We start from the raw sequence: 22,542 nt of genomic DNA, 5'->3' as shown, positions 1-22,542 counted from the left end.
TCTGGGCCTTGAGTTTGATCCCTGGCACCATCAGCACTAGCCCAGCTGCGACACTCCCCCCACCCCAGAGACACGGGAAAACAATCTAAGTGCCAGAGAATAGGCCGGGAGCTGTATTCTCACCACACCACCATCCTGCTCAGTTCTAGGAGGAAACCTTTTTGTTTTGGGGTCACACCTGGCGATGCTCAGGGGTTCCTCCTGGCAGTGCTCGGAGGACCATATAAGGTACCGGGAATCCACCTGGTTGGCTATGTGCAAGGCAAGTGCCTTACCCACTATGTTATCAATCTCTCAGGCCCCTCTAAAATGGAACTTCGGGGGCTGGGGATTTAAGTTAAGGTCCTTCCACCACGTGGCAGAGCTCAGAGGGGTGTGTGCAGACCCCCCTGTCCCTGGCACAGGCCACTCCCTGCCTCAGGGGCCTCCTTCTGAGCACGCTTCCCGCCCACCCACTCTGCTCCCCACTAGGCCATGTCCCCATGGCCTCTGGCTGCTGGGCAGCTCCTGCCGCTGCATCCCCTGCATCCGGGCTAGGCTGGCTGGCTTTCAGCCAGCTCTCCAGGCTCGGTTCTCAGGACCTTGCATTGGCTCCTCTGCAGACCCTTGTCAGAATGGGGAGCCCTGGGGGGCCCCGGATGCGCTGGGACCGCGCTGTCACCCTGGCAGAGTAAGTGCTCCACTAAGACAGGAGGGGGCTCCTGGGGTTCAGTCCACATCCCTCCCCCTCATGGCCACAGAGGTCCCAAGGGGGAGTCTCGAAAAGGGAGGAGGAGGGGAAGGAGGGAAGCAGAGGAGAGGGGGAGGAGGAGGGAAAGAGGGAGAGGGAGGAGGAGGGAGTAGAAGAGTGGGGAAGGGCAGCATGGCCTTGGAACTGTCTTGGGAGTGACTAGCTGCGCTCCCCAGCTTGACTTGGGCAGGGTGCTCGGGCATTGTGCACCGAGAGCCCAAGGTTCCACCCCAGCACCTCTTGGGTGGCCTGGGCACAGCTGCGGGGTCCCAGCCCGGGCGTGACTCTGGAGAGGTGGCACCGTGGGCCAGCACCAGGTCAGGAAGGAGTGAGCCAGCAGAGGTAATAAGGTATTTATTAAAAACTCTTCCACCCAGAGGCAGTTACAGTTTATAATTTAAAGTCCAGCCCGCTACAAAAGGGGGGATGGGGTTAAAAAGTGTGCAACATTGACGCGGAGAGGATGGACGGGGCCTGGGGTCCCTCCTTCCTCCCCATGGCCAGGTGTAGCAGCAGGGTGCAAACCGGGGGGCCCCCAGGCCCTGGCACGGCCCAGAGCGTGGAGGTCCGGGTGGGGCCTGGGCCGTCGGGGGGCACTGTGGGGCCGTGCCCAGAGCAGGCCAGTAGTGTGAGTGCAGAGCGCCGCGTCCGCTCACTCAGCTGTGGAGGAATGAGAGCTCAGGAGCACGCAGGGCAGGGGTCTCGGCTCCCCCCGCCCCTCCCGGCACCCCCCTCTCCTACCTCCCCCGTTGCTGAGGCGGTACCCCACGGCGATCCTCTGAGCGCGCCAGTCACCGCAACTCCTGTGCGGGCAGAGCCGGGCGTCAGGCAGGGCCCCTTCGCTCCCAACGCTCCAGCCCCCACGGGTCAGGGCAGGGACTCACCCCCGGTCTCCCTCCAGTGTGCTCTGGATCTCCTTCAGGACCCCTGTGCAGGACAGAACTGAGCTGAGCCCCAGGGCGGGCAGGCGCACAGAGTCCCCCCGCCCCGTGGGACGGCCCAGCGCCCCCCACTCACTCTCATCACTGAGCAGGGCACACTCCATGGTGGGGCCCGGCCGTCGTGCTGGAAGGTAGAAAGCGAGCTACTGAGGGCCAGGGGCTCCCCCCAACTCCAGGAGGCCCCTCTTCCTCCTCCCTGCTACCCCAGGTCCCATCACAGCACCTCCGGGCCCACCCCCCGGCCATAGCCACAGGGCAGCCTGGCTTACCGTCACAGTCACTCTGGCTCCCTGGGTTCCTGTGGGGGAAAGGGACAACGAGGCTGGGTCAGGAGACCTCAGGATCCCAGGAGCGGAGCTAACAGGGGCAGGGAGTGGGGTTGCCGCAATGAGGGGCTGGGGCTGGGTTCCCCACACCACCCACCTGGCGGGGCCCGAGGCCTTGGTGGGGCCTGTGGCGTTGCGGGGGCGGCCTGGATTCTTGCTCTCTGCCGGCTCCACCAGGCACCGGGGCTCAACCAGCCACTTGGTGGAAAGGGAGAAGCGCTCAAACTCCGAGGGCGAGATGAGGTAGAAACCTGCGGAGCCGGGTCAGGTGGGTGAGGTGGGGCCGGGCCGGGCGCCCTTACCCCTCACCCCTGCCGCCTGCCTTGGCCCACCTTGGCCGTATTTGGTGAAGACGCAGGAGGCGATGCCGCTGACATCCTCCCGGCGGATGCAGCTGTAGCGCACCTGCGGCCTGAGCAGGGGCAGTGAGATCACCTGCACGTCGCCCAGGTTGGTGAGGACGGCCAGGTGGTGCTCGCCATAGTCCTGTGTGCGCCAGCTGCCGAAGTGGGCCGCGCTCACGCGCCGCACGCGGGAGCCCTCCAGGGCCGTGAGCTTCAGCTTCAGCTTCGCGCTCACCTTGGGCAGCGTGAACACCTTCGACCACAGCGGGTAGCAGTCAGCGGCGGCAGCCGCACGGGGCTTCCCACGGCCCATTGCCCGCCTTTTGGGTTTTGAATCATGTGTGGCAGCACTTGGGGACTACGTGGTGTGGGGGGGATGAGCCCGGAGCCCCCCACGCCTGCATTTCCTGTCCCTCCCACCCCGGGTGACACCCCCTGCTCCCGTGTGACACCTTGAACTGCTCCTCAGACACCACCAGGAGCTGGTGACCTCCCTGCATGTCAGGGCTCTTCGACAGGTCATGGGCCACTTCCAGGGGCTCGGGCAGGGGCACGCTGCGCCCGTCCAGGACCAGGATGCCCACCACGGGCGCGCGGTGCATGAGCTGGATCTCCTTGGCTGTGGGAGGGGGAGCAGGGGAGGCTCAGAACCCACCTGGCGGCCAGCCTACTCTCCCTGCCAACACCCCCCAGGGCTGGCTCAAACCCCAAACGGTGGCCAGCCCGCTCTCAGCTAGCTCTGCCCACATGCGCCCCGGCTCTCACCCTGCTCTGCCCGCACTGGCTCGTCCATCCTGCGCTCGGCGGGGGGCACACGCAGGGAGAAGGCATAAATGGTGCCCCCGTTGGTGCCGGCCCACAGCGACGGGCAGTGGCGGGAGCCTGTCAGGAGGCAAAAGCTGGAGGTAAGGAGCCTGGGCTTACTCTCCCCTTCCCCAAGCCCCGCCCTGCCAGCCTCAGTTTTCCCCTCTGAGACGGAGCTGTCCACTGCTTGGGTGTAGCTGGAGAAGCTCTCTGAGCCCCAAGCCCAGGTCAGCTCGGTCCTCCCGACACAGGGGCAAGCTGCTGCACCCCCACCCTGGCCGAGGGGCGGAGAAGGAACTTCACCAGCACCCAGCAGTGGCCCTGCAGACGCATGACTCCCCCCGCCCCCCCCCACAGAGGGCAGCAGCCAAGGACAGGCCACGGGCTTGGAGCTGGGGTACTTGCTGACAGCCCCCACCCCTCCCCGCATCTGGCCACTCACTGTCCCTCAGGTAGGTGTCGGCAAAGTAGAGGGTGCGGACAAAGCCGGTGAAGGAGTCCTCAGCCGAGCGGGCCTCGATCTTGCGCTGCACAGGCGCCAGCTCCATGTTCTGCAGGCCCGTGCGCTCGGCACGGCTGCCGCCCTCGGGCAGCTGTGGGGCAGGGCTGGGCTCAGGGTGGGCTCTGCTCCCACTTTCCCTTTGGGGTCCGCCCGAGTAGTGGTTGGGGGGCACTGCCCAATGACATTTGGCCAAACAGGCTGGACGGTTCAGTGCAGGGCCCTGAGGGTGCGGTGCCTTGGGGAAGACTCTAAGGGTTGGGGGTGTGTGGCATCAGAATATATCTGGTGACACTCCTGGCTCTGTTCTGGTCTGTCCAGAAGAGAACAGCCTGTGCTCCACGGCCTGCAGGTGGCCTTCCCCGGGGAAGAGGAAGCCCAGCCTGACTGGCCCAGCAGTGGCTGCCTGAAGCCTTGGACTCACCTCTCCTGGGGCCCCTACTGGGCGCCGCTTCCGGCTGGACACGCGGCTTCGGCGGATGCGGCGGAAGGACTGGCGCAGGGACTTTTTAAGGGACTTTACGCGGGACAGCGGGCCCTCCATGGCCAGCTGGTCACTGGGGTGCAGTGTGCACCTGCAGACGGAGGAGGTGGTTGGGACACCTGCATGTTCGGCCTGGGGTGTCCCTGCCAGGCGCTCTCCCGCCCGGGGGGCTGCTCACTTGACAAACACCTGCCGCCGCTGCTGGTGGTCGAAGAGACCGAAGCCGTGGCTGGTGCCAAAGGCCACGAGGCGCCACTCGGAGTGCAGGGCCAGTGAGGTGACCACGGCCGGTGGCTGGCACTGCAGCAGCACAAAGGGCTGGAAGCCCGGCTCGAAACGCACGGGCCCCGGGCGTGCGCACAGCCGCTCGTGTCCCTTCCAGCGGTAGCCCTCCTGGTCCCGGAGGAGGTCAGCCTCCACCTGCTCCACCACCTGCTCGGCCGCCTCATCATTCAGCTCCAGCACCAGCACCTGTGCGGGGGGCACATGAGCTGACACCGCCTGCGCCAAGGGACATGGGACCAAAGGGGGCTGGGGGGGTCAGAGGCCCGGGGACCCAAGTGGTGACAGAGGTCACTGCCCAGCGCTGGCCCTTAGCTCTAGGGGACTCTGGTTTTGTGACCGCTGCCCCTCCCACTCAGATCCTGGCCCCGCTCCCCACTGCAGACCCCTCTCCCCACGCCTGCTACCTGCCCTGCTGTACCGGCCACAGCCAGGTAGCCGCTGTACTTGCACAGGAAGATCTTCTGGATGCCCAGCCGGGGGTCGTCACTGTAGGGGTCGAAGGAGCCCACCTGGCAAGGGAGCAGGGAGCAGGTCGTGCTGAGTGTTCCCGCCTGGCGCCCAGCCCCTCCCCCGCAGGCTCCCAGCCTCACCTTGCGGAGAGGAGGCCACTCATCCTCACTGGGCGCGGGGAGGCTGTCGCCGGGCTCACTGTCCGTGAGGAACACCCGCACCGTGCTGAGCTTGTACAGCAGCCGCAGGCAAACCCCAGAAGCATCCCAGAAGCGTACCGTGCCATCCTCATGCCTGTGGGCAGAGTCCCCCGCGACTGTGAGCGTGTGGCTGGGCCAGGGACCCAGATCCGCACCTTGGATCCTCCCATCCTACCAGCAGCGGAGGAAACCAGCGGCACCTACCCGGTGAGCAGCAGATCCCTCTGGGGTGGGGTTGGGGCCAGGCTGGTGCCTCCGTTAATGGGCCACTCCTAAGAAAGAAGTGAGGTGGGCGGGGCGGCGCGGGGTGGAGCTCGGGCTAGGGGCGGGGCCGGGAGTAGCCCCCACCAATGGGCACGCCTAGGGAAGGGCAAGAGGTGGGAGGAGCGATATAGGGGGCGGGGCCCGAATTAGGTTGGCGCCTCCTCAATAGGCCACCACTGCGGAAGGGCCAAGAGGGGCAACGCAGGGCCCACCTACCATGCTGGAGAAGTGGGTGTTCTGCCGGGCGCCAGCCGCGATGACTCGCTCCCACAGCTTCAGGGGGATGTTGGACACGTGGTGGGAGCAGGTGATGGCTGAGCAGTGCAGGGAGGCCAGGTAGGGGGGCTGGACTGATGGCCAACCAGCTGTCTGCAGGTCGATCACCACCAGCTCCTCCTCGGCCAGCACCACCAGGGCAAAGGGGTCATCAAAGGCTGGGGGAACAAGCAAGGGTCAGTGACTGGGGGCGCTACCGGGAAGGATGCCCCATTCCCATCCACCTCACAGAATTAGACACTCTCCGGTTGAGCATGGGAATCAGCATTTGAATAAGTGATGCTCTGAAATGCAACAATTCAGGAAAGGAATGCTAGGGGTTGAGCACAGGGACTGCGGGCAGGAGCCCTGGTTCCGTCCCAGAGCACCACTGGGAGCAACCCCCAAGCGCTGAGCCAGGAGCAGCCCAAAACAACAAAACAACTCTATCATGAGCAAGTGCCATGGATCCCAGTAACATGCAGAAGTATTTGACACAACTCAACATTCAGGAGAAAGATCAACGGACTAGGAAGAGCAGGAACTCCCCACAAGGGATAGAGTATAGAAAAGCGGTGCCTAATCCCAGCCTCCAAGGGGAGAAACCGGAAGCTTTCTGGAAGTTTTCCCAGGGGTGGCCCCTATTCCCTTCCTGACTTCTTTTCATCTAGTCAATCAAATGCAACAAGACAAGGAAATAATCAGCAAGAAGATTAGACAGGAACAAGGAAGAACAAGCGTCAACATCTGTTGCTGACCAGGAAGTAGGATGTGCCCCAGCATTAGGGGTCAGGGGCCAGGAGGGCGGAGGCTGAGGATGGGGGTCAGGGAAGTGGGGGGCGAGGCCTGAGAGCCAGGCCAGGGGCTTGTGTGTATGTGGGGAGTCCTCTGAGATCAGGCTTCCCGCACATGTCCATCTGGCCCTCTTGCGGCCTGCTATCCTGGCTGAGCTCAGGAAGTGGCTCCAGGCAGGCCCACAAGGGCAACCCAGCTCCAGCCCCCGGAACCCAGACCAGGATCCCCCAGCTCAGCAGATACAAACGCAACCCAGGGGCTGAGCCCCATCAGAGCCGGGGAAGAAGCAGAGCGTGCAGGGCTATGGGGAGAGAGGGATGCAGAGAGTCTGGGGGTCAGGGCAGGCCCCAGATGGCCTACCTGCCGCTGGGTCGGCCTCACCAAGGACGGTGAAGTCGATGACGCGGGAAGTAAAGTCGAAGGCAGTCTGCTCGCCGTGGTGGACCACCGAGATGCAATGGCGGTCGCCATAGCTGGCCCGAGGCATGCCCCCCTGGAAGATGGTGAAGGGTAACCTGCGGCACAGAGGGGCAGGGGTGGGCTGGGCTGCAGCCCCCGATGGATCCTTCCACCCCTCCCCACCCAGACAGCCCCAGGCAGAGCAGACAGCCCAGGACACCTCTGGGGTGAGGTGAGGGCCTGCAGGTGAGTCTACAGCCTCCAGTCAGGGCTCCCCCTGCCCCCTTCCTGCTTCTACCCCATGTCTCCCTGGAGATTTTGCTTAAAGAGCCAGGTCCAGAGCTGAATAGGAAGCTGGGGCATCCCCAGCGAATCCCCAGGAGAAAAGGAGGAGGGTGTATTCTGGGGGTCTGAGCCACCGTCCCTCCCCAAGTCCCTCTGGAAGCATCTACCATCCAGACAACCTGCTGGAAGGTTCTGGAAGGGGAAGGGCCCCATACCTACCCCTGCTGCGTGGTCAGCCAGAAGATTTTGGTGATAGCTTTGCATGGGAAGGGACCTGGGGAGAGGGAGGAGTTTGCAGGCTGCCAGGGCACGGACCCTGCCCACGGCTCCCTCTTCAGGCCTTGGTGAAAACGTGCCAGGGGGGGCATCCTGGGGTGGCGGGCACTGACCGTAAGGCACAGAGCTGCGCAGGGGCTCTGGGGACGGGGCGTCCGGGGACACGGGCCACTGGCAGAAGCTGCCGTCCGAGTGGCAGCTGACGATCAGCCGGCCGTCCCGCTGCCAGCTCACGTTCTCCAGTTGCTGCGGGGCCAAAGGGAACAGGGCGGGTTGGGAGGTGGCCCGCGAGAGTCAGGTGTCCCGGCCCCCCGCTGTATCCCGGCTCCCCCACCTGGCTGCTGAGGTAATGGGAGAGCACGCGCCGCGCCTCCAGGTCCCAGATGACGATGAGGCCCCGGCTGTAGCCGATGAGGATCAGGTTGGGGTCCCGGGGGTGCTCCTGCAGCGCCTCCACCATCTCGAACACCCGCCGCTGACGTGCCTCCTCAGGCAGCCTGTGAGGGGGGCACATGAGCCCACCCTGCCCATGGGGAGGCCCGGCCCGCCCCACAGCTGCTTAGGATCTCAGCAGCGAAACCGCAGGGGAAAGACTTAGATGGGGTCACGGGGTCAGTGAGGCCGAGACTCGAAGCGCTCAGCGTGGGCTCTGCCTGTGTCCCCAGACTGCCTCCTGCACCACATGGTCCCCCAAGAATCGCTGGGGGTGACCCCCAAGTACAGAGTCAAGAGCAGTCCCTGAGAATTGCAATGCATGATCCTACCCCGCAAAAAAATCAATGAGGCTGGGGGCAGAGATAGTTGGAGGGTGGGGGGGGGGGGGAGGTGCTTAGTCTAGGGGGGACTGTGCTAAGTCTAAGGGAAGCTCTTGCTCCGCACGTGGCCACACCAGCTCGCCATGGTTTAATCCCCAGCAGGGTGTACAGTCTCGAGTGCCACTGGGTATGGCCCAAACACCCCACTAAAAAACCAGGTGTCATTTAGACTAATAGGAGGGGGTCCCAGGGCAGGCGGGGGGAGGTCCAGTGAGGTGACCACTCCCCACCTGCAAGCCTCCCCCCCCCCCCCCCGGCACAGGTGAGGCGGGCACTGAGGTGGCAGAGCCGAGGGATGGGCCCTGCTCTGACCCAGCCTGGGCAGGCCCCACTCACTGCCCAGGCCACCAAGCTGAATCCTGGTTCCCCGAAGCCTCAGGGATGAGGTGGGGAGTACTGATTCCACCCCTGGCACTGGCGGGTTCCCCCAAGCACCACCGGGTGGGAGCAAAGTTAGTCTGCAAAAGTGTGGGAGCCATGTTCACCCCTCTGCCCCGGAACATTGGCCCTTGCCCCCAGGGCAGGCTCGGGTTCCAGGACTCTCCGGCCTCTGGGGTGGGGCAGCCTGGTCACCTGAAGCATCGTCTTCCCTACCCAGAAACGCGGCTCAGTGGCCCCCCGAGCATGGGCGCCCACAAACTTGGGGGTGCGGGGAGAGGGTCGTCTGCCCACCAGTGACCGGGCCCGCTCACCACTGCAGCACGGCGTCTGCGCCCACGCTCCGCTGCTCCAGCGCACGGAAGGCTGGCACCTGCACCACGAACACGGTGCCACTCTCGGTGCCCAGGTAGAGCAGCTTCCGCGAGGAATGTGGCAGCACCACAGTGATCTGTGTGGCGCTGGGCGCGGCCCTGCCAATACAACGGTGGCGTGAGTTGACCGTGGTCAGCAGGGCCGCCCCGGGCTGCCTCACTGTGCCTCTGCCAGGGCACCCCACCCCCACCCCCGCCCCCATTTGCTGCCAGGCCAGGGGGGGGGGGTCTCACCCGGGGGTCCCCCGCAGAATGAAGCACTCATCTTCCTGCAGCTCCGACACTCCAGCCCTGAGTGTCAGGCTCCACAGGTGCAGGCTATTGTCATCCAGGAGAGTCACCAGCTGGCACTGAGGGATGGGGCACGAGGCAGGAGAGCCCACAGTCAGCCTTACCAATGGTGTTACGGGGGTGGGGGAGGGCTTGTTTCTAAGATACCCCACCAACCTTCAGCCATTATTGCTTTTGGGTCATACCTGGCAATGCTCAGGGGTTACTCCTGGCTCTGCACTCAGGAATTACTCCTGATGGTGCTCAGGGGACCATATGGGATGCCGGGGATCAAACCCGGGTCAGCCACGAGCCAAGGCAAGCACCCTCCCCACTGGACTATCGCTCCGGCCCTTCCTTCAACCATTCTTAGGGTGGCCAGAAAATGGTGTGACCTAGGCCAGCAGGGACGTGTGGCCGAGCTCACCCTCGCCCCCTCCCCTGTCCCCCATGTGCCCCAGCTGGAATCAGGGGCAGGGGGGCCTCACCTGGCCGGGCAAGAAGTGGATCTGCACCACCGCGTTGTTCTCACGGTGCAGCCCCATGAACTCCACCCCAGGGGCCCCATAGCTGGGGACAGTCGCTCAGGAAAAGCTGCCACAAACAGGACCCCTGCCCCACTGGGCCTCAGGGCCGGTAGGGCAAAGCAGCCGCGCCCCAGAGCCATGATCACAGGGCAGGCAAGAGGGCTTGGCCAGGCCTGGCAATGATTAACTGGCAGGGCAAGGGCTACCGCATGGGGCCCCTGGGCATCAGCCCCAGCAAAGGAGAATGGGAGGGACCTGCTGGGTGCCCTCCCACCCCGCACCAATACCCCTCTCACTCTGGGTCAGACGAGGGGGGGGGTTCCAAGACTTGAAGCCCAACTCAGGTCAACTGCAGGACCAGCAGCGGCCTTCCGCCTGAAACCCAGGGCCCAATTCTGAACCTCCCAGGGGTCCCCTGAGCACTAGGCCTGCAAGGGGTGTGTACTGAGCCCCAATCCCAAGCCAACACTGGGGATGAAAGGGGACACAGAGGACTGTCTGCAGCCTCAGACCAGAGGCGGCTGTCCCCCTGGGTGTGTGTGTCACACCTGGAGGAGTAGCTGCCCAAAGGCCCCTCTGACCCCAGGTCACCTGGTCAACCCAGAGACCTGGCTGCCCAGCGGGGCGGGATGTGTGTGAGAGGGAGAGGGGGTGTGTCCGCGGTCCCTGGACAGGGGCAGGAGGATACAGTTTGACTGCTCCGGAGCGGGTGCCGATGGCCAGCAGACGCAGGGACGGGCTGTAGCCGAGGGCGCTGGGCTGATGTGGGAAGCCATGCTCCACTGTCTGCAAGAGAACCCAGAACCCCGGCAAGTCTGCACCCCTACAACTCCCTCCACGGAGGGCGGGGTTGCATGAGGGCAGAGCCCCATGGGGGGGTGGCGCCTGGTGGGTGGGGCGGAGCCCGTAGGCGGGGCCTCATGAGAGCGGTTCCCTCCCCCCTCCAGGAGTGTTCCAAGCTCTTGGCGGTTCTTATTCCAGCAGAATCGTACAGGGCAGAATGCCTGCATGTGTCAGGGAAACAAAGCCACCCTGCCCCACACACCCCTCCTGCAGGCCTGCACAGTGATCTGTGGGACCCTGACTGCAGGACTGGCCCAGATACCCTCTAGTCCCCCCACACCACTATTGTGGGCAGCTGAGGGGGGTGTGCAGTGTGATGCTCGGGACCAAGCTGGGGCTCCGAAGCCTGAGACACTGGTTGCACCTGGTCCCCCACACCCCCACCTGGACGCCCACTGAGGCATTCCCCAGGGGGACTGGAAGGCTGGGCCTGAACTGGCAGAGCCAGCCGAGAGGGTGCTGGGCTGGGGTGGGGCCTCTAGGGCCACTCTAGGTGCCCTGTGTGGGGACTCCTGGGCAGGGCATGTGACCTTTCAGGAAGCCTTGCCCCCTGGGTCTCAGACTAGACTTTTGTTTTCAGGGCCACACCCAGGGGTGGGGCTGTCTCCAGCCCTTCTTCAGAGCTATCTGAGCAGGCCGCTGGACATAGGACACAGGAGAGGACTGTCCTCTGTGGGAGGGCCATCCCAGGGGGAGGTGGGCAGTCAGTGGCTGCTCAGGCGTGGCCTCGGTGTGACCCCTTTGTCCTCCCAAAGTCTGTCTCTGGGGAAGCACACGTGCTGCCCTGCAATGGCTCTACCTGAAGGGGCAGCTGGGGGGAGCCACCCTGGCCTCCCCGCCCCCTGCCAGGCCTCAGGATCAGCTATGTGAAAAATGTGAGCGGGAGCAGCCCTGGAGACAGGGCAGGAATGTAAACATTCCCGGAGGAGGCACCGGGCCTCCGGAAGCTGTGAGGGCTGGTGTGTGCCCAGGGGCCCCTCCAGAGCCCTCGGACCACCAGTTAATCATTGCCAGGCTCTGGCCTTGTAGAAGAGCCAGAGCCTGGGGTGGGATGGGTGGGGGCTGGGGGCTCCCTCCCCGCAGGGTCACCCGCTGCAGGAGAGGATCAAGCCGCTTATCTCTGTCTTAGGAATCCCAGCAGACAGCCTGAGAGAGTAAACTGCCCAGCTCACTCGCGCAGCCAGGGACAGCTCCATGGGGCCCCGCAAATGTGCCAGAGCTAACAGCACTAGTCAGGGACCTGGCCGAGAAAGTCTATTCTAGACACTTCGGCCTCAGCCTCTGGGCCAGAAGCCAGTGAGAAGAGTGGGAGCCCCCCAGACCCCCCATGCCACAGGGGCCACTCCTGCTGTAGTGCTGGCTGTGCAGGCGGGGCCCGGGACTCCCCAGCTGGCTGCTTCTCGGCCGAGACAACCCCCCCCCACCCCGGAAGCACCCAGAAGGCCACTTCCTTCTCTGGTGCCCCTGTCCCCACAGTCATAACTGTGAGAGAGCGTACAAAGGGTTAGGGCACTTCCCCCACACAAGGCTTGGGTCGACCCGGTTCTGACCCTCCTTATATCTTATATCCCCCCAGCACCTAGGGAAGTGTAAGACTCCAAACAAAGGGGCGGGAATTTCAAAGGGAGGCTTGAAATGTAAATATGGTGGGGCTGGGGGGGTGGTGTTCCAAACGCCAATAGGAGATCACAAGCCACACCCAGCAAGACTGAGGTGCGGGGAGGGGGGGGGCTTGCTGGGAAGGGGGAAGGCGGGTTTAGGGTCTGCGGGCAGGTCAGCACCCAGAGGCTTATGTCCAGCTGCCACCACCTCCCCAACTCCTATAAAGCCTTTAGAATTTGCCCTGTGACCTGCAGGGGTGACTCTTGAACATAGAGCCAGGAGCAAACCCAGGGCAACCCCAAGTCTGCTGCAGCCAGGATGGGAGAGGTAGCCAGAGCAGCCCCCAGACACCCTCAGACTCGACTCCCCCAGCTCCCAGCAGCTCCCAGCCCTCCCAGCCCCAGTCCTGGCCCTGCCCCCACCCAGCCACCTGGCTCAGGTGACCCGGGGAGGGAGAACAAAGCGGCCTTTGACTAGGAGCCCGGGAAGCAGTCTGGGCGCCAGACTGCAACCTTAGCCTGAGCCTAGTTGGGGGCTGGGGGCTGGGGGAGCCACGCCACAGGCCTCTGCCCCCAGTTCTGGCTCAGACTCCTGGAAGGGGCAGAGCAGAGGGAGTGGGGAGGGACCCCGGGGATCCCCAGGTTCAGCATGCTGTGGGTGGGGAGCAGGGCGCAGGTGCTCTGAGCTGCCAGCCCACACCAGGGGCAGGAGCCTGTGTGCTCAGAGCTGTTTGCACAGCCGACTGGGTGGGGTGCCCAGTCCCCCCACAAACCCTGGGGGGGGGGGAGGGGGATGCAGGGAGGATCCCCAGGGCTTGACTGGGCAAAAGCACTGCCCTTTTTCTTTTTTGGCTTTCTCCCCAACTCCTATAAAGCCTTTAGAATTTGCCCTGTGACCTGCACACCCAGCGATGCTCAGGGCTTACTCCTGGTGGTGCTTGGGGAACCCTTGAGGACGCCAGGGATGGAACCTGGGTTGACGGCCCTCCCCGCTGTCCTACTGCTCTGTCCTTGTGCTGTGAGTACCCCCAGCCTGCCCCACTGGGGTGTCCAGGATGTCTTGCGTGGTCCTTGGATGCTGCTGGGGCGCTGATGAGTACCGACCCTACGGGTGGAGAGACTGAGGCACCGGGGGAGTCCGCTGACCCCACAGGGGCAGCTCACAGCCCTCCCTGGAGGCCCCACATCCCCTGACCTGCAGAAGGGGACCCTACCCACTGAGGGTGATGGCCAACCTCGTCTGGTCTTATCCTGCCTTTGCTCTCCCAGTCCTGCTGCCAGGTTCAAGGCTGTGCACGGCACAGAGGCCATCTTACCTGAGCACTGGGAGCGCCAAGCTGGGGGCCAGGCCGGGCCGGAGCTGCAGCTGTGGACACCCCAGGGCCGCCTCGCTGGTCCCCACAAGTTGGGACTGCTGGCCCTGCATTTGGGTGACCAAGACTTGGTCGCCCCAGCCCCGCGGGCTCCTCGACTGGTTCCTAGTGACCCAGAGGGCTCGAACCCAGGTGTCTGTCCAGCCCGCACCAGTCACTGTCCCTCTTCTCATTCCCAGGATGAGATACCGACCCCCTTAAATCCTCTCAGCCACCCAGAGTCAGGCACAGGATCTGGGGACCCTGAGGCATCACAACAGGGGGCAGGCAGTGCCCCTCCCTGGCTTCCCGGGCTCTGTAACTCCAGGCGGGCTCTGTAACTCCAGGCGAGAGGTGGAATTTTTGGCTCCTCTGGAGCCACTGTCCCCCACCCCAACTAAAGTCCCCATAAACAAAAGTGTTCCCTGAAGACCCCCCAGCCCCTCCCCTAGCCCCGGGGTGGTGCCCAAGGCCTATTCATTTACCCATGAGAACAGGAGGGAAAGTTCGGGGCCCTCTCCCACGCCCCAGACAGTTAAGGGGTGGCGGCCAAATCTGGGGACCCTGACTGGGAGAGGGGGGATGCCACCCAGCCTCACCCACTGCCCCTTGGGACTTGGCCAGGAATCCACCCCTGGGGCTGGGCCTGTAGAGGGTCAGTCACCCTTTCGACATCAGGTCCCAGAGGAAGCACCCGGGAACCCTGACCCAGCCTTGAGACAGGATGTGGGGGCTCCCAGGCCCACTCCTGCCACCACAGCTCCTCCCCCTGGGGCAGAGGGGGCTGCCCTGGGGCCCTGAGCTCCCCACATTCTGTCCTGCGGGAGGGGCTCACATAGGAAGGTTGGACTCCCCTGGCCCATGGTCCGGGAAATCACAGCAGGCCAGGGAGATGGTTCGGGGGTTCTGAACAAACGTAAGGACATGAGCTTGATCCCCAGGACCACTGAGCCAGACCACTGAACCACACACTGACTTGAGTACCGATGGGAGTGGCACCCAGACCCCAAGACTGCTTAGAGTCCAGTCCACCCTCCCTCTTTTTTTTTTTTTGCCTTTTTGGGCCACATCCAGCGATGCTCAGGTGTCACTCCTGGCTCTGCACTCAGGAATTACTCCTGGCGGTGTTTGGGGGACCATATGGGATGCCAGGGATCGAACCCGAGTCGGCCGTGTGCAAGGCAAATGCCCAACCCGCAGTGCTATCGCTCCAGCCCCTCCTCCCTCATTTTTGGGAGCCACACGCAGCTGTGCTCAGGTCTTACTCCGGGCTCAGTACTCAGGGGATCATCTGGGGGATTGAACCCAGGACAGCCGTGTGCGGGACCAGCGCCCCAACTCGCTGTACTATTGCTCTGGCCTCCCCCAATTTGTAAAAAATTGGAGGAAAATGGCAGAGCACCTGGGGGGCCGGCTCACCCTGACATGCCCCTGGAGCACTCCCTCCTCGGGGGGGCCCTCGGGTGCAGCAGTCTCTGGGCTCGCGGGGTGCTGGGCTATGCCCCAGTGACCTAATTTCATGGTGGAGCTCGGGAGCAGCCGCGGAAGGGGCGTGGGTACTAGGCAAAGTGGGCAGAAGGCCTGGGCAGTACCACCAGCTGCGCCCCCACAGGAAGTGTACGTGTGTGTGTGTGTGTGTGTGTGCGTGCGTGCGCGTATGTGTTGTGTGCGTGTACACACGCATGCTTGTTACCCTCTTCCTGCAGTCCACCTTGGGGCAGGGGAAGTGGGGGGGGTGGGCAGGGCTGAGATCAAAGCCCCGACAGGAGGCTAATGACCCAGGCGCTGGTGGCTGGGGCTCATAAAGTGGCTGTGCCTCTCGTTTACAGGGCACCCCAGGGGCCCAGCAGTTCCGGGTGGGGGGCCACAGCCTCCCCACCCAGACCTCCTTCCCCGGGGGGTTTGTCTGCCTCAGGAAGGAGGACCCCGGGCACGTCACAGACTCCCACCTCCTCCCGCCCAGCCCTGAGAATGCTGGGGCCCAGGTTCCAGGCTGCTGTTCCAGGTGGGGACACTGAGGCCGGCTGGACGGCTCTTACCTTGTTGAACTGGAAGAGGTCCTGCTTAAGTATCTCTCTCGCGGGGTCGTTTCCCGACCTCAGGAAGCGCCTCATCTTGCTGGTGCCCCCTGAAAGAAGGGGAAGGGCAGGTGGGTGTGGGGAGAGGGCACCCCAGGTCCGCCCGCCCCCAGGCTCCGTCCGCTTTATGGGCACCAGGAGGGCAGCGGCCACTGGAGGCCAATTAGCTTAATTGTTAACCTGTTTTCAAAAAACCCATAAAACTCGGTGGAAACAGAAAGGGAAACCGTGGGAGGTGCTGGAAAAGCAGAGAAACGCAGAAGCTGGCCCAGGCCAGCACCCCATGTGGGCAAGGGGCCACCAGGCAGCTGGCAGTGGAGCAGACAGAGTCCAGGGAAGGACTCAGCCTTCCCCCCATCCCAATGCACCCCCACCTTCAAGGGGAGACTATTTCTGGATCATCCCAGGAGGAAAGGGGAAGGATCACGGAGCTCAGCTTCCGGCAGCCCTGGGCCCGGCCTCCCGCTGACCACAGGACAAGGGGCTGTCCCGAAAGCTGGGTTGGGCCTAGCCGGAAGTGGCTCAGGTTCAGCTCCGGAAGGGCAGGTGGGGGGCGGTAAGGGTACAGGTAGGGAGCAGGGCCCACACGCGGCCTGAAGTTTCTGGCTTCCTGGAGGAGGCCACAGTCTGCCTCCTCTGGACATTCCCCCACCAGAGGAAGGCTGGAGGGGCGTCCCTCACCCCCACCCTCTGAGCCCAGCCCCTGGGGACACTGAAGGGCGGGGGCAGAGCTGGCAGTGTGGCTGCCCTTTCCTTCTGCCTTGGAGTTCTGGGAGCAAGAGCTGGGCACAGTGGCCAGCCCACGCCCTGAACCCAGGCCCCTGTGGGGAGCCTTCACAGGTGAGGTGCAGACCTGCTAGCTCACAGGGGCTGAAGCAGAGGCCACAAGAAAGCCTGCTAGATGGTCCTGACCCGGGACAGTGCTCAGGAGGTGACCAGGATGACCAGGGCCGGGAGATGGTCTTCCAGCCCCCTGTGGACTGCTGTTCCACGGGCCTCCGGGCCTCACTCCCCCCCCTCTCTCTCCTCCCAGTCACCCTGTCTCCTGCTCCCCCTTCCCTCACCCCTGCCCCGGGCCTGTCTTTCCACAGGGCAGAGGCATGGACACAGAAGCCTGAGATCATTTCTTGAGCTCCTGCTCCTCATTTGTGGGGGGTGGGGGAGGGGGACTGTGAACAGCCATATGACACCTGAGTGACAGGAAGTGGTTCTGGGAAGTGGGGGTGGGGGTGTCTGGCAGAAATGGAGGATGCCAGAAGATAAAGGGGTCAAAGGTCAGCCCTATACACCCGGCACCCATCCCTACACACCTCTGCACCCACCCCTGCCAGCCCTGTGCCAGACTCCAACAGTCTGCAGGTCCCCAGCATGTCCCAGTGCTTCTGCCTCCCAAGCAACACAGCCAAGGTCCCATCCAGAAAGCCTGGAACATACTGGCCCCAAGGGTCCCTGGGAGTTACTTGTTGGGGGGGCACCCTAGCCGGACCTGCTGGTGCTGGGGGCAGTGCCCAAGGGCCCTCTAAGCCCCATCCTGGTCCCCAACCCCATCCTCCCACACGGCATGTCTTGACTGGTGGGATCACAGAACGAGGGGGGCCCAGCGCGAGGCCAGGGGCAACTGGTAGGATGCCAGGGGGTGGGGGAAGAAGAGGGGAACAGGCTGGGAAGAGGCCGGAACCCGCTGGGCTCAGCCTGTCGCTGCCCATGATGAACTGGATACGGGAAATGAGAGGCAGCCCAGGGAGTGTGTGAGGCCAGCACTCTGGCCTTCTGGGTGTCTGGGCCTGGGCCCCAAGTGTCATCCCAAATGAGTCTGGAGCAAAGGCCCCGGGACACAGATCTGCACGTCCTCAGGCGCACAGCCTGATGGGAGCTCCACCCAGAGCCCATGCCCCCTCTCAGCCACCCCATCTCCTGCACAGCAGCCCCCTGGCCTCTGGGGGCCACGCCCAATGGTGCTCAGGACTTGCTTCTGGCTCTGTGCTTGAGCCACTTGGGGGACCCTCGGGGGTGCCCCTCTACCTGGGCTACAGGGGGAAGCAGGGCCCTGTGCCACAGGGCCACCTGGACTAGGCCGGCTCAGACACCGCAACTGCTCTGTGATTGCCCCGGTCGCCCCGGGAAACCCAATCTCCCAAGGCGCGCACCAGGGCCCTGGCAGCAGCTCAGCAACTGAGCCGGCAGGCAGGGCATCTCCTTGGCGGTGGGACGGGAAGGTAAGGGGGGTGCTGTGGAGGGCAGTGAGGGCCGGCTGTCGCCCAGAGGCCTCTCACAACGCCAGGTCTTTACACATCCCAGGAAACAGCTGGTTCTGGGAGTGGCCGGCAGGCAGGGCAGTTGGGGTGAGGGCCGGAGAGAGTGCACAGTGGGTAAGGCTCTCAGCTGGGTTCTGTCTTCGACATCACAGAGGGTCTCCCAAGCCCTGGGTGAACACAGCCAGAAGCTCTGAACACTTCTGGGTGAGGCCCCCAAAACCAAAGAATCCAGGTGCAGGCTGGGAACAGGTCAATGGGCTAGGCATAGGCTCTGCAGGCTGAGGGCCAAGGGTGGTCCCGGGCACTGCGTGTTTCCCTAAACACAGCCAGGTCAGGCAATAGTCCATCAAGGAGGGCGTTTGCCTTGCACACAGCTGACCCAGGTTCGATCCCCAGCATCCCGTAGGATCCCCCAGCACTGCCAGAAGTAATCCCTGAGCATCGCTGGATGTGACCCAAAAAGCCAAAAAACCAAACAAGGGGCTGAAGCAATAGCACAGCGAGTAGGGCGTTTGCCTTGCACGCAGCCAACCCGGGTTCGATTCCCAGCATCCCATATGGTCCCCTGAGCACTACCAGGGGTAATTCCTGAGTGCAGAGCCAGGAATAACCCCTGTGCATCACTGGGTGTGACCCAAAAAGCCAAAAACAAAAAATAAAAAACCAAACCCAAACACTCCAGACAAATCCATCAGGCTGTGCACCTGAGGATGTGCAGGTCTGTGTCCCAGGGCCTTTGCTCCAGTCTGTGGTAAAAATAAAATAAGAAGAGTCTAGGTGAGTTTCCCCCGGAAAGAACTTCAAGAACATCATGCTGACAATCCAGGCCCGTCACTCAAACAGCTGGTGCTGGGGGCGTGGCAGGGCAGCTGAGGGCATGTCCAGCACGCAAGGCCTCGAGTCAGAGCCTAGGCTGGCCTGCGTGGCTCCTGGAACACCATGGAGTGTGGCCCCAGGAGCTGCACACGCCAGTCCCTGGAGGGCAGCGTGAGGCAAGTGGGACCGTGCCCCCAAAGCCCACCCTGCCACTGATGTCTGTCTGTGTGGGCCACAGCTGTTTGGTTTGGGGGTTCAGGGGAACCACAGGTACTGGGGACGGGCCCACACCGAGCCACCGCTCCCAGACCCTAACCACTGTTTTGAAAAATGTCTTTATTTTGGGTGCTGGTGATCAAACTCATGACTTCAGACCTGCTCTCATTTACCTCAATGCTCTGGTGCTCAGGGCTTCTTCCTGGCTCAGGGGTCACTTCTGATGGGGCTCGGGGGGACTTATGGGGGTGCTGGGGATCAAGCTTGGGTTGGCTGTGTGCTACCTCTCTGGACCCCCGCCCTGCTTTAAAAGGGGAAGCCCCCACAGACAGTTGGTTGTTCCTAATTAGTTGGAATCACTTTTGTTCTGCGCACCGGGGTTGGAACCCAGGACCTCCCATGCCAAGCAGGTGCCCATCGGTCAAGCCGCGAGGATCCCCGTTAATTCCCTGCTCTCTCCCCACTGCTCCCCATGCAAGGCCAGCAACCCCTACTCTGGGCCAGGTTGCACACCCTCCTGTGGCTCTCTGCTCACGCCAACACACCCAACAAGCCCACGGGGCACCAGGGCGGGGGCGGGCCCTATCACAGAGACTGTCCTGGTGCTGTCCCTGCCTGGGACCCAAGGACACCAGTGCCCTAGCCAGGAGTGTCCAGGCACACAGTCTCCTGGCTGGGCATCGAGCAGGTCCGGTGTCCAGCGACAGGTCGCAGGAGCCCTGAGTCCTGGCCGGGCACCGAGTGGGTCTGGCGCCCAGAGGCGGGTAGCTCAGTCCTGAGTCCGCTGGATTCCTGACCGGTAAGTCAGGCACCTCCCCGCTCCCTGTCCCCACGCCCAGCGCGGCCTCTCCCAGCTCCAGAATTCTCGGTCTTCCTGGGAGGGGGCGGGACAGAGTGGGGTGACTCTTCGAAGGACCAGTTTCCTCGGAGAGGCAGGGTGCGGAGGGAGGGGCACCCCAGGGGAGCGGAACAAAATGCCAGGGCAGAGGGAGGGCAGGGCGGGAGCAACAGGGCCCACTGGGGAAGGTACGAGGAGGCCCCCACTTCCACAGACTGCGGGGGACAGAAGTGCCTGGAGTCTCAGGCACGGGGAAGCCATGGAGGCGATGACCCCCAGGAGCTGGGGCTGTTTCCCTGTGTGTCCCCTGGTCTGCCGGGTGGGCGGGCAGACTCGCAGGAGGCCCACCAAGAGCCAGCATGGTGGGAAGGCCTGCACAGGGCTCCGGGCACACCTGGAGTAAGACCCCGGCACAGCTGAGTGTGGCCACCCCCCCCAAAACACCAAACTAGAACAAAACCATCCTGGCGCAGAGGGTGGCGTGTGGGGAGCTGCCTGGAGCTTCCAGAAAAGCTGCAACGTGGGAGGTGCTTGTGCCCTTTGCTCTCTATCCCCCACCTGGCGGGGGGGGGGGGGTGGAGGGGGTGAGGGTAGCAGGTGGGGCCCTTTGGGCTCTGCACCCCCACCCCACAGCTGTGCTCCAGCCTCTGGGGAGCATAGGAGAGGGAGTCAGGTGCCGCCTTCCAAAGCCAACCAGGAGGTGCATGTGGGGGGGCGCCCCTGGCCTGGCACCGCCAACACCCGCCTCTCTGCGCCCATCAGCCAGACAAGGTCCACAAGGCTCAGCTCAGCAGTGACTGGGCATTGACACAGCTGCAGGCGGGGAAGGCGGGGGTTTGGGGGGACCGAGTGTCCCCACCCCTCACTGTCTGTTCTTAGTGCTTACTATTCATCTATTTTTGGTGGAAGCTCTGGGGTTTGGGCCACATCCAGCGATGCTCAGGGCTGACTCCTGGCTCTGCACTCAGGGAATCACTCCTGGCGGTGCTGGGGGGGGGGGGCATATGGGGTGCCAGGGATCCAATCTGGGTTGGCCACGTGCAAGGCAAATGCCCTCCGGGCTGTGTTCTTACTCATTTTCTGATGCAGTATTTTCATAGAGGTGGGGGGAGCCCGGACCCCTCTGACCACCCTTTATGTCCACAGGGGCCCTCCAGCGTTATGGGCCTTCCCAGTGTGCTACAGTGAATTAAAGACTTACTAATCATTTACATTTCATTACTATGACTTCAAAGGGGACTCTGACTGCCTGGAGGGGTGCAGAATGAACCCCCAAGCCTGTCCATGCTGACTAGTGTCACCCCTCCCCCATGGCCCCGGGCCTGCTGAGGTCAGCACCGCACCCCCAACCCGGCAACCTGATGGGCAAAACTAAGAAACCCCCAATATGCCTTCCATGAAATGGGAACAAGGGGTCATCTCTCCACACTCTTCCTTAAAAAACAACAAAACAGGGGCCGAGGTGCTAGGAGAGTGGGGAGGGCGCCAGGTGGCTTCCACCTCCCCACCATGTGGTCTCTGGAGCCTGCCAGGAGTGATTCCCAAGCGCAGAGAGGAGCCCTGAGCACCACCGCCAGATGTGGACAAAAACAAACAAAACCCAACCCTCCCCCCCAATAAACACACAAACACAGGGCTGGAGGAGCAGCTTGCTGCTGCTTGCCTTGCATGTGGCTGACCGGGTTCGATCCCGGGGACCCTATATGGTACCAGGAGCCCCACCAGGAGTGAGCCCTGAGCAGAGAGGGCCAGGAGTGAGCCCTGAGCACCGCCGGGTGTGGCCCCAAATCCCCAAACAGGCTTGTCCTCCTCAAAAGCCTCCTCTGACCTTGGCGAGCCGGGGCCGGGGCCGGGTGAGCGGCTGTGTCCCTCCCACCTGGGGTTCCCGATGTCGCCTTCCCAGGGCAGAACCCCCTCCGCGGCCCCATGGAGCCTGCAGCCTGAAGCTGCCCAGCGTCTGTCTCCAGAGACCAGGTGAGGCCAGCCTGCACCCCTTGGGAAGGGGCCCCGGGCCTCCGCCCCGCCCCGAGCTCACCTGTCGCCGTCGAGAGCCTCCGCCCCCCCTGCTGTCCCGGTTCAAGTCAGCTCTGCCCAAGCCGAGGCTCAACGTGACCGCGGCCAGCGCCAACTCTGCACACTCGCAAGCCAGGCAGAAAAGTTCCCTCCCGCCCAAGTCCAAGGAAGCCGCGGCGCAAACGCCCCCCGCCCCCGCCGCGGCCGGGAGACGCGGGACAGGTCGCCGGCACGCTCGCCTGGGGTGTCCGCGGCGCCCCGGAGCAGGAAGGCCCCGCGCCCGCCGCCTCCCCGGGCGTGCTTCCTGCGTCCGGAGATTACAGGCACAAAGGCCGGCGGGGCCGGGGCCCAGATGGCCAGGCTCGGCCGCCGCGGGACGCGCTCCGGCCGCCGCGCGCGGAGGGTCGTGGGGCCGGCGGCGCCGCACGTGCGCGGGACCCGCTCCGCGCCCGGACACCTGTTTCCCCGCGCGGCGCGCTGGCGGCCGCGGGCGGGACCGGCCGGGAAAGTTCCCGGCCGCAACTCTCCCCGAGGACCGGGCGCCCGCCCCGACCGGCCGAGTGACGGGAGCGGGCGCGGCGCTGCCCGCGCGCTCGGGGGTCCCGGCCCTTCCCGCGCGCCCAGGGGTCCCGGCCCGCCCCCAGTCCGGCCCGGAGGCTCGCGGCCCGCGGCTCACCTGCGGCCCCGCCGGCCCCCGCGCGGCCCGGCGTCGTTGGGCGCCCGCGCCGGCTCCGCTCGCCCCGCCGCGCCGGCCCGGCCGCTGCGGCTCCTTCCTGCTCACCTCGGTGCGGCGGGGCGGGGCCGCGTATTTACATAAAGGGCGAGTCGG

General features: G+C 64.1%; 1 protein-coding gene across 1 annotated transcript; it reads right to left on the bottom strand.

The window, feature by feature from the left end:
• Positions 1-1,094: 1,094 nt before the first annotated feature.
• On the bottom strand, positions 1,095-22,481 carry LLGL2 (LLGL scribble cell polarity complex component 2). Its single transcript, XM_056138051.1, has 26 exons — positions 22,390-22,481; positions 15,537-15,625; positions 10,390-10,487; positions 9,663-9,744; positions 9,139-9,254; positions 8,845-9,003; positions 7,672-7,834; positions 7,451-7,583; positions 7,281-7,335; positions 6,738-6,892; positions 5,544-5,761; positions 5,268-5,335; positions 5,004-5,157; positions 4,818-4,922; positions 4,307-4,599; positions 4,069-4,219; positions 3,588-3,738; positions 3,107-3,223; positions 2,794-2,960; positions 2,330-2,594; positions 2,095-2,248; positions 1,941-1,969; positions 1,748-1,795; positions 1,615-1,657; positions 1,472-1,533; positions 1,095-1,390 (listed from the first exon to the last, which is right to left on the bottom strand). The coding sequence occupies exons 2-26, from the start codon at positions 15,609-15,611 to the stop codon at positions 1,383-1,385; spliced, it is 3,069 nt and encodes a 1,022-aa protein (XP_055994026.1). The 5' UTR covers positions 15,612-15,625; positions 22,390-22,481; the 3' UTR covers positions 1,095-1,382.
• Positions 22,482-22,542: the final 61 nt, after the last annotated feature.

The sequence above is a fragment of the Sorex fumeus genome, unplaced genomic scaffold (genome assembly GCF_029834395.1).
Source record: "Sorex fumeus unplaced genomic scaffold, SorFum_2.1 ptg000128l, whole genome shotgun sequence".
Classification (NCBI taxonomy): Eukaryota; Metazoa; Chordata; class Mammalia; order Eulipotyphla; family Soricidae; genus Sorex; species Sorex fumeus.
Note: the sequence above shows the minus strand (reverse complement) of the source record. Positions and strands in the feature narration are given on the sequence as shown.

Coding starts and splice junctions, on each gene's coding strand:
- LLGL2 (XM_056138051.1), bottom strand. CDS start 15,611: ATGAGGCGCTTCCTGAGGTCGGGAAACGACCCCGCGAGAGAGATACTT. Junction 9,255..9,662: donor TCCACTTCTTGCCCGGCCAG/GTGAGGCCCCCC, acceptor CCCATCCCTCAG/TGCCAGCTGGTGACTCTCCT. Junction 2,961..3,106: donor GCCAGTGCGGGCAGAGCAGG/GTGAGAGCCGGG, acceptor CCCCTCCCACAG/CCAAGGAGATCCAGCTCATG.